This window comes from Rhamphochromis longiceps, linkage group LG3 (genome assembly GCF_057381845.1).
Source record: "Rhamphochromis longiceps isolate RC_006_pf linkage group LG3, R_longiceps_female_GT1.1, whole genome shotgun sequence".
NCBI lineage: Eukaryota > Metazoa > Chordata > Actinopteri > Cichliformes > Cichlidae > Rhamphochromis > Rhamphochromis longiceps.
This window is the reverse complement of record NC_140559.1, coordinates 61,533,035-61,543,410: the sequence shown is the minus strand read 5'-3', so window position 1 is coordinate 61,543,410 and position 10,376 is coordinate 61,533,035. Positions and strand designations below refer to the sequence as shown.

The 10,376-nt window shown below is 41.5% G+C and overlaps 1 protein-coding gene across 1 annotated transcript in view; it reads right to left on the bottom strand.

The window, feature by feature from the left end:
* Positions 1-1,330: 1,330 nt before the first annotated feature.
* zanl (zonadhesin, like) overlaps positions 1,331-10,376 on the bottom strand; it is an 83,412-nt gene continuing 74,366 nt past the window's right edge. Inside the window, exons 101-119 of the mRNA XM_085401171.1 lie at positions 10,170-10,314; positions 9,972-10,069; positions 9,735-9,881; positions 9,468-9,632; positions 9,161-9,288; positions 7,926-8,197; positions 7,639-7,847; positions 7,313-7,457; positions 6,968-7,215; positions 6,748-6,877; positions 6,460-6,655; positions 6,024-6,185; positions 5,634-5,764; positions 5,051-5,253; positions 4,833-4,968; positions 4,272-4,415; positions 3,684-3,780; positions 3,427-3,470; positions 1,331-1,903 (exon numbers count right to left, since the gene is read on the bottom strand). Coding sequence (XP_085257297.1) covers positions 1,848-1,903; positions 3,427-3,470; positions 3,684-3,780; positions 4,272-4,415; positions 4,833-4,968; positions 5,051-5,253; positions 5,634-5,764; positions 6,024-6,185; positions 6,460-6,655; positions 6,748-6,877; positions 6,968-7,215; positions 7,313-7,457; positions 7,639-7,847; positions 7,926-8,197; positions 9,161-9,288; positions 9,468-9,632; positions 9,735-9,881; positions 9,972-10,069; positions 10,170-10,314 — 2,856 coding nt within the window. The 3' untranslated portion in view covers positions 1,331-1,847. The remainder of the gene's footprint in view (positions 1,904-3,426; positions 3,471-3,683; positions 3,781-4,271; positions 4,416-4,832; positions 4,969-5,050; positions 5,254-5,633; positions 5,765-6,023; positions 6,186-6,459; positions 6,656-6,747; positions 6,878-6,967; positions 7,216-7,312; positions 7,458-7,638; positions 7,848-7,925; positions 8,198-9,160; positions 9,289-9,467; positions 9,633-9,734; positions 9,882-9,971; positions 10,070-10,169; positions 10,315-10,376) is intronic.

Sequence of the window (10,376 nt, the reverse complement as noted above, 5' to 3'; positions counted from 1 at the left end):
CTGACTGTAAGTTTGAGCTCACTTTCTTAATAAATTTGGGATTTCATAGTGTCATCAGTTGTTCTACACTGTATAAAGCTGTGAATAAAAATATGTATAAAACCTCTGCAAAATATTCTCTATTCATACTTTCAGACGTGTATTTTTAGTAGAGTTGACCAGCTGGTCATTAGTTAGATGTTCTCCCACGTTTTAGAGGCTAAACTTGTAAATATAGGAGTTTGTTTTTTAAATATATGAATAAAATCCTTTGCAGTCAGTGACCCTAAAATCTAGAGCTCATTTACATCATCAGATGCCCGTGACATGCTCTGGCAGGCTTTTATTGCCCTGCCTTCAGTTCCTGGGTTTTCTGCATTGTTCTTTGATAACTCTGTTGAGTAGAGGACAGTTGACTTGCTGGGCTCGTGAACAATTTCCTGTGTTTTGCCTTTAAAAACATGTAGCTTGCATTTACAGTATACTGTGTAAGATAAAGGTCTAATCATCTCTTAGTTTACTCAGATTGCACAGAATGTATATTTGTTAATAATTTGAATTAGTTTGGATAAGTGTAAGATAATAGGGAATTTCAGTTTTTACTATATAATTTTGTTTAACGTAATATTTACAATTAAATTGTATTTTCTTTCCTTATTTAATTTTGACGTACTGTTCCTTTAATACATGGTAACCGTGCACGAGTGTGGAGTAACGGGGCTTTAACTAGCTGTGGAGTCAAACAGTTTTCTTACCGTGTACAGGAACATTCAAACGGATCACTGTATTTCAAGACTGGAAATAAATGTTTGCCTGTTTGTTTTCAACTACAAGCGGACTTTGTTGATTATGTTCAACTGCACAAGGACACGCATGTGGCCCGACTACCAGCTACTGCTTGCGCGGTAATAGTATCCATTTTTCCCCCATTTGCAGTGTGTTATAGCACTTTGCTGACTCTCCACAGTGATTGTAGCCCGGCACACTTCACGTTCCACGGTGTTTCACAGATGATGATGTGCTTTGGATCATGCGGTGTTCCTTTCCTTCTCTATATTTTTATCTTCCCATCATTTGGATACAAGTTAAACTTGATTGTATCTGTCCAAAGACTTTTTCCAGAAATGTGCCACCTCTCTTACAAATGCTCTGAAAACGTTTGGACTCCATGTAAAAGGTAAATACAAACAGAGCGGGCCAGTTTTGTAAAAACATTTATTATTCACAACAGAACTTCCAGTATTTAAAATGGATTTTTTGGGAAAAATAATTTGAAATTTGATAACAGCAACATTTATCAAAAAAGAGGAGATATGGCAGTGCGTACTAATGTGCAGCGTTTCCTATTCGTTCAACAGTCTGCAAATATTTCAGAACTGAGGTTTCTTTGAGAGGAATGTTGTCCTATTCTTGTTTTAATATATGATTTTAGTGACTCCATCAGATTGTCTGGAGTTCATGTTTTCCCAAAAGAATGAAAAATGTTTGATTTGCCTGAATACAGAATGGTTTTCTACTTTCAGTCGTTTTTTCCATGAGCTTTGGTGCAGAGGGGACAGTGGTGTTTCGCTTTGCTGTCTCTCTCTACATCTACTGGCTGGTTATTAGACAGCAGGTTAGTAATGGGCACACTCTGAAGTAAAGACAGGGTGGAACTTATTACTCTGAAAAACTGTGGGCAGACACTACAAGAAGCACATACACATATAACTATTTATTTAATTAAACATTCACTTCAAATGACATGTTCAAGCATAACTTAAAAAAGCAACAAATAAACAAATAAGCAAGTCTTATCTTCATTTTTACTCTTCTTTGACATGACAAGTGGTTACATAGAGAAAAAATAGTTTCATTGAAGTTTGTCATCAAAAAGCAGTGACTTTCTCCTTTTTCTGGTTATCAATGTTTGTGTATGGAACACCTAAAACAGAAGACATGGGAGACATATTAGAGCTGAAAAATAAGTAAAATACACACACATTATATACATACGAGTATTTATACACAAAGCTTTAGTTGTCAGAGAGATGACATCACATTTGACTCTGGTATACAGAGGAGTTCATGTTTCCCCTTCATCACCCCCTGTGGTGGATTTTTGTATGACATGTATACCTATATAACTCTATACACTGTATATCTATCTGTACTAGATAGCTTTCACGTAGAATATTAGGCACGAGGTATTTTGCCCTTATGCACACACACGCACGCATGCACACACACACACACACACACACACACACACACACACACACACACACACACACACACACACACACACACACACACAATAAACATTTTTCATGCAGCTCTTAGAAAATAGTAACATGGTAACAGAGATACTGAAACACACTATTAACCTACGATGGAGTGTTTATTATTATGTAAAGTATTTAACCCATATATTTGATGTAGTTAGGCCAAGTATTATTCACATGTACATCATAAGATTATCACAAAAAGTACGCTGTTTGCTGTAGTAATGTGTGACCTTTGACCATGTTGTGACCTATTGTCAGAAGGCAAAGCAAAGGGTTAATTTAAGGGTGCCCCTTTGTGCTGGGCCCTCAGCCAGAGTCCTGGCCCGTACTTGACCCTGCACCTGCTGTTTTTGGGCGCGTGGGAAAGTTACTCCACAGCAGGGAGGTGGGTTCCTGTAGAAGGGGATCTGGGAAAGTCCTCTGGGCTTTTTCCTGCTGTCTGTCCGTTGGGGTTGGTCCCAACCTGCATGCGCTAACAGCGAACACCCTAGGGGAGCTTTGCCTTTCCTTCTGTTTTGCTGAGCTTCTCTGTTTAATAAAACAGCTGGCGTAGACCTTTGCTCCTCTCCTGTGATTTTTGTGTTTTTGACTTTAATTGGACTCGAGAAGCAGAAACCCACCTACTTCTAATCTGTGGAATTACTCACACTTGCGACCAGCACATCCCTCCTCTACTATTGTTGACAGTTTGACAGGAAGAGAAGTCTTTGCAGACCTAAGGTGGGCTGCCATGCTCCTTTTTTTAAGAGAGAAAAAGCTTCCGAACAAGCGACACTTATTCTTATTCGAAGGACGCTGTCGTGGATTTTTACCCATAACATGCTGAGCGAGGCACACAGAGTCTGAGATTTTTATATTTTGCTCTTTCGTTGTGCTTTTTACTGTCAGACCTTTGAGTGGATTTGCTGGCACATCCTTGCCTGGTGGTGTAGTGTTAATATACACCTGAATGTTCCAGCCCAGCAAACTGGTCACTCTGATGGTCATGTGGATTTGATGAGCAGGAGCTTGACTGCTACACACCCTTTCAATTTGATGCTTATAGTGACATTATGGAAACAACAACAACTACTAACAGTAGTAAGTGTTACACTAACTAAATGTTTATTGTGGTAGAGCAGCTTTATTGCGTTTTGCAGATTTGTTTTTAAGCTCATTTAATCTTTTTCCTGATCCTTACTTGTTGATTCCATGCTGATATTTGTCTCCTTCTTCTTCTTTTTCCTGAAAAGAGAAAAACGGAGGTTAGAGACTTTAATGTGTGCATGCATACAGTTATTTATTTATTTGAAGTTTTATAATGGTATTTGGAAAAAACAAAAGATATTGGCCCAGATATATTTTTAAAACCTGTGTTTGTGTTTAAATTTCATACAGTGCACACAGACGTACTTATTCAAGCGCATATTTTTGTTAAGATGATCTGTTAACACTCACATGGTTTTCTTTTTGCAAACAAGAACAATGGTAGTCACGGTGATGATAATGACAGCAACTGGGACCAGAACCGCAATCAGGATAATCCACTTAGTTTCTGAAACACACAAAAATGAGAAACAAAGTCTTTAACCGTTAACCACATGTCCTCCACTCTCAGTGAAATAATTCATTTGACCAATCACAGTGAGTGCAGGGTCCTTACATGAATTTGAAACTGAGCTTGGAGGAGATTTGAAGTCAATATTTTATATGATACCTCTTATCTCGACATTATATTGTCACTTTTCTGGGTTATATCAACCACGGACATTATAATTCTACTTTAGTCCAGAACGCCGTGTTGGCTAATACCTCTGATATCAGCTGATCCTAGTGCAAACAGATCTTATGATGATAAACAGTGAAGTATGAGACATCTAGCTGAACGTTAGTTTTTCAATGTTAGATACTAAAATGTTTCTGTGTTTAGTCTTGCATCCACAAAGACACACAAAGACATCGCAGACACAAAGAGTAGTATAGAAACAGGAAAGTTCACGAGGAAATGTGGCAGCTTTAAAGAATGAAGTCATGTTTCAGTCGTACCAAGTCCTCCACCGGTGGGTGGCATCACTTCCATCTCACAGTTTGTGCCTTCAAAGCCTTCTGCACACAGACAGGTGTACGTGTTGTTGCCTGAGTCCTGACATGTGCCTTCGTTCAAACAGGGGTAATTGAGGCAGGGACTTGCTGCAAGAAGACAAAAATAGGTGTTGTTGTTGACAGTTTAATTTAGTTCATTTCTCAGTTAATTTGTAAGATATTTTATTCACAACAGGAAACACATAATCACGGAATTAAACTGAGAATCTATAAAGTTTTAGGAAAAAACGAGGTAATTGTGAAAAAACATCAGTTTTTTAACAGCTGTCCATAAACAGCTGTGAACTGGGACCAGTTAGTGGAGTGAATGTTGTCCCATTCCTGTTTACTGTGGGATTAGAGATGCTCCATGGTCCTGGATTTTCTTTGTTGTATTTTTGCTTTTATGTTATCAGCCTGGACTGCACACAGACCAGTTCAGCACCCAGACTCTCCCACACAGCCCTGCTGTATGATTGTATGATTCAAAATACACAGTGCTCAAACACTTGCATGAACACGTACCTTTGTAGCAGTCACGTTTGAAGTTGTAGATGGTGCACACGTAAGCGTCCTGGCAGGTCTTCGGCTCACACACAGCACCGGTACTGCTACACTCACAAGACTGAGAGCAGTCCTCGGTCACAAACTTCTCTTTGAGCTGCAGGATGGAGAGATATGAGCGCACATCGTCACGTGGTCACATAGATACACAGTCACTCGTGTAACTGAAGGCCACTTACAGGGTAGTATCTGTTTAGGAAGGTGCAGCCACACTGTGCATATGGCACACAAGTCCCCTCACTCATAACAAAGCCGGCGGCACACTGGCAGCCTTCGACACACGAAGTGACTTCACACTCTGAGGGTGCTGCCAGGTTGGCGCAGGAGGCGGGGCAAGATGACATGCAGGGGGAGTAAGTGCTGTTGGCGGTGCAAGAGAGGACTGGGAAAGAGAAACGTGATGTTATTTACAGCAAACCGTTCGACAGAATGTAATTCTTTGTTTTGCAAATGTGTCTTAGTTCAATGCCTCACGTTTACAGGAGATTTGATAATGTGCAAGAGTATCTATATAAGAAACTATAAAGAAGAAATAAGAAACTGTAAACTATATAAGATGAATACAAACTGCATTACCACATATCTGTCTCAGTGAGGACAGCACATTACAATCTGCGTTTTCTGACAGTTTTGGAATGCAGTTTGTTTTTTTTTACTTCAAATTATGAATACAAACAAAAACACACAACAGGTGGAGTGAGGAGATGGACTCTGAACTGTTTGTCTTCCCACATGATGTGAATGAAGGGCAGCATTTCTTACCGCAGTCCAGCTGCTGCCTCCACAATCCTAATGTAACTCCAGCCTGTTGACAAGCTGCTGCATATGCTTCATAACTGGCACAGCGCATAGCTTCACTGCCTCCCTCAGCACACAGGTCAAACAGACAGTCACTGAAAGGACAAACATGAGCACAAGCAAAAAGCTCACACATGCACGTTGGTTCATACAGCTGCTGTCATGTGTTATATTGAATATGTCTTGATGCACGCTCAATCATCCAGGTACGTAAATCCCAAAAGGCTGATTCTGTTCATCTAGACGTTGCGTTTTTCAGATGAATTATATCGATTATGCTCAAGTTAACATTGTACTGAAATGTGTCCAGAAGACAGCTTCATACATATCCCCACTTAAGTGCAGACTACTTACTCCTGGTAGATTTGGGGTGACACGGTGGTGTGGCAGGCAGCAAATGGCCCACTGGAATCAGACAGCGCCCCACACTTCATCGGGCTGTTGTAGTCGCTGAGCTGTGACTGAGAGCAGTCTGACACCTCGAACCCTGAGTCTGGATCAGTCTCTGCTTCTTGTCTGGAGACAGAGAAACTGTTGTGTAACAGCCGTGTGTAACATGAAGTTTAGTTTCCACAAAAACTGTAACATGAAACGAGCCTATTCCGTTTGAAGATTTTCTTTTATCAAGCACTTAACAGGCAGACAGACTTGGGCCAAGCTCTGCTAATTATTGTCGGGCAGCAATAATTATCTTTATTTTATAACATAAGGCAGTTTTCTTTAACAACAATATTCTCTGTTAAATAGTGACAGAAATCTGTAGAAGCAGTGAGCCTGGTTGTAATCGTACCTCAGTGCACGGATAGGACGGTCCAAGATCCTAAGTCTGTTGGCAGGTCGATCATTGACCTTCCAACTATCTCCAAATTCTTTAAGATCCCTGACTACTGTCCCATCTGGCTTCATGTATTCATTTCTGGTGATGCCATCATAGTTCCCACACAGTCCTCTAACAGAATTCTTATAGGTACCAGGAAGTATGATTTCTGATACACAAACAGAGAGACATAAGAGGAACGTGAACAGATTTGTACAAAAGCCTAAGACGTTCTCAGACAGAACTGTCTTCTTCTTTTACCTCCTCGACTGTTGCCATCAAAGCGTACAGTGAGTCCAAAGTCAGTGGTGAGCTGGATCTGCCTGGAGTTCCTTGTGATGGTCAAACCATCAACTGGTGTGAGAGGAGGTGTTACATACTCCCCGTTGACCTACAGGAGATCAGGTAGGATTGCGTTACATCATTTTTACCATTAGAAATGCATGAAAACCTGCTCTTTTTTAACAAAGTGTCAGCTGACCAGGACAGTCTTCTTCTGCAGGAATTTAACATTGACACCGTAAACATTGATGTCCATCTCCTCCAGGAACGACACCCTCTTGTTCATTCCACGTCTAACGTTCTTTCCTCTCACCACCAGGGGCGTCAGGGAGCTCGACAGGTTGTGACCCAGAGCAAGTTCATAGGTGTCGACACCTTGGAAGTGATGCTTGAAGCCATCGAATGTTAGGTAGTGAGGATCCCCACAGATGCTGCACTGATTGAACTCTAACGATGGTGGAAAATGGGAGGATTCATGGTCAAAAACCACAGTCATTTTTGTTACTTTGCTTGTTTATTAAGGTTTGAAGTCTCTCAAACTCACCGGTGGGTCTGCAGTAGCGGTTTCCATTCTTGTCCAGGTCACACAGTGAATTCGAATTACAGCTGTGGTCCTCACATCTGACTTCACCACCAGGGTTACAGGTACACGACTCAGTGCATTTATCTGTTAGCCACAAATCTCCTACCTGTGGGCGCACACACAGACATGCATGGGACTGGTTATACCTGGACTTAGAATAAAGGGTTTTCAATATGCTAATATTAAATCCTCATAGCCTCTGTGTACTTTTGAGCTCAGGATTTTCTATTATGGAACATCCCACTGAGTCCATCATCTAGCAACAGTACGGGCAGTACTGTACTCACATCATGGTACTCCCTGTTTAAGTCCAGACAGCCACACTGGTCCAGAGTAACACACTTGCCGTCACTGAGGACGTAACCAGCATTGCACTGGCAGCCCTCGAGACAAGTAGTTGGAGGCAGATGGCAGAAGACAGGGAAGAGGTCAGAGCACGTGGGAGGGCAGGGGGCTGTGCAGTCTGAGTAGTGGCTGTTAGGAAGACAGGGCAGGGCTGCAGAGAGGGACGAGAATGAGGTAAGACAAACAATAAATTCAAATCTTTATGTGAATCTTTGTTACTGTAACTCACGGCAAAAGCTGCTGTTTCTCCAGCTGATGGTGACACCAGCACTCTGACAGGCCTGAGCATATGCCTCCACGTTGTCACAGAGCGTAGTCTGCATGCCGTCATACTCGCACATGTCATAGACGCAGTTAGCCAGGAAAGCCTCAGGGGGCACTAGAGCGTGGCACGGCTTGAAGTTATTGGAGAGAATGACCCCACCACACTGAGCCTCATACAGCATCTCTTCTTCTTTGCTACACTTTGGGTGGATGTCTGGACGGGTGTCTGGCTGACAACTGAACAGAAGAACATTTGGATCAGGGTGTAATTTCGCCAACATGGACAGCATACATTTGATTCATTAGAGTAACCACTATCTGGAACCAGGGGTGTTTTGCGTGTTTGGTGAATCTGGAGACCACTACTATCTTTAAGTCTGACGTCCAAACTCCGCTGCAGGTCCCAAAGTCAAACGATCACTGCAGCATCACTGAGAGTTAAAAACTGTCTAAATTCTTTCATCTTTAATAAAATGATCAGCGTTGCTGCTTTACCAGGTGTAACAATTAAGTTTAATGTCCAGGAATCCATGGAAACCGAATTTATGAAATGTAATGGAGTTAGAAGTTAGCAAGCAGTTAGCTCGCTAGTTTCCATCTATATGTAATATAGCATGTTTGAATGAGGGATTTCCAAAATGTACAGCTCTGCTATCATTTCCAGCATAAATGAAGACAGAAAACTAAACAGCAGTGGCGTTTGTAGGCTAGCTGGTATATAATCATGTGCTACATGTTTATATATCGCTTTTTCCACTCGATAAAAGTTAACATGAGGGTTCCAGATGGTTAGGGAAAAATGCAATCGCATGGCAGGATGCTGTAAACGGACCAAACTTCAGTCAGGAGAACAACTGAGATAATCCATCCACAATACGAGGTTAGTCATTAATGTACTGCTGCATGGGCTGGGCTGTAGTTACATGTAAGGTTTTAAAAACTGAGCTTTAAAATGAACAGTGGTAAAAAAACAGAAAAGAAAAACAAGAGAAGCCGACTGTTTTTAGGGGCTTGTTCAGATTAAATAGAACAAGATACAAAGCATTAAAACATGTTAAAAACACAACAGCCTTATTAAACGCAGAGTAGTTTGGACCTGGAAGCAGGATTCAACATGTCATCACTTAAAGACCGGATAGAGTTACAACTAATATCCGCATAACAACACTAAAAGTTGTTCACTGGTTGTTACCCACTGACCCAGGATCACTGTCTCCATTTGATTTCCAGCTGTTTCCCAGTTCAATGTCATCCTTGGCTGGTTTCTTGTTGGGCATTAGGTTGTCATCAGAGGGGTTCTGGTTGTAGTTTCCACACATGCCACACACCTGGAGAAGAGGCCAGTGGAACAAGGTTATTGCAATGTTTCTGTAATATACAGCAGAGCAGCTACTACAAGCAGCCATAACTAGCATACACAATTTGTAATTTTTAATTTCCTCATGTGACTTGACATTGAAAGAGTTGTGATGCAGACACTAGAAAACATGGTCTTAATTTCTGATACCTTATCAAAATATTCTCCTGGAACAGTGATCTCAACGTGATGGACTCCGTCAAATTTCACCTGTAGACCAAAGTTTGTGTCCAGCAGACTATAGGCTCCACTGGTTATCACTTTAGCTCCAGCCAAGTCAACGGAAACTGGGGTTTTCACCCGCTGTCCGTTCACCTGAGCACAGAAAAGTGAAATCATGTCAGCTGCTGATTGTTTCAGTATGGCGTAGTTCCTCTATATTTGAATGTCTGTAAAATCATAAACTATGTCACATACCAGAACTCTGCGGCCCTTTTGCAGTTCAATAACAGTGCCAGGGTACAGGGTGACTTTCACAGAGCGAACATATGATGCCTCTGGTTGACCACGTTCCTCATTCTTAGCCACTATGTTGAAAGGAGTGACTTGGGTGGCGTTGCACACCTTTAAAATAGTGTATATTTTGTTTTCAAAGACAAAACAGCACCACAGGAATATCTGTTGTGTACAAAGTAAGTTAAACTCCTCCCATACCTCCACCAGAGTATATGTGCAAGTTCCCATGAACGTATGCATCACACCATCAAAAGTGTAGTAGTGCGGATCTCCAGCTACATGACACACTCCTTTACCTGAGGTCGGATATGAGACTCGGTAAAAGGGCAAAAACATACACTGACACAGCTTTAGGTGACGTGAACATGTAATTATCCAGCCCTTCGTTCAGTTTACCTGTAGAATGACAGCCTAGTACTCCTTCCACCACTTTGCACTCCTGTGCAGGGCTGCACTGCCAAGACTCACAGCTGATGTTGTTGTTTCCAGCACACTTGCATTGCTCTGAGCAGTCAGCCTTTGTGAACCAAGTGTCTCCAACCTAAACATATACCAAAAAAGTTTAATGCACCCTTACATAAAACACATTTTCTTGCAAAAAGG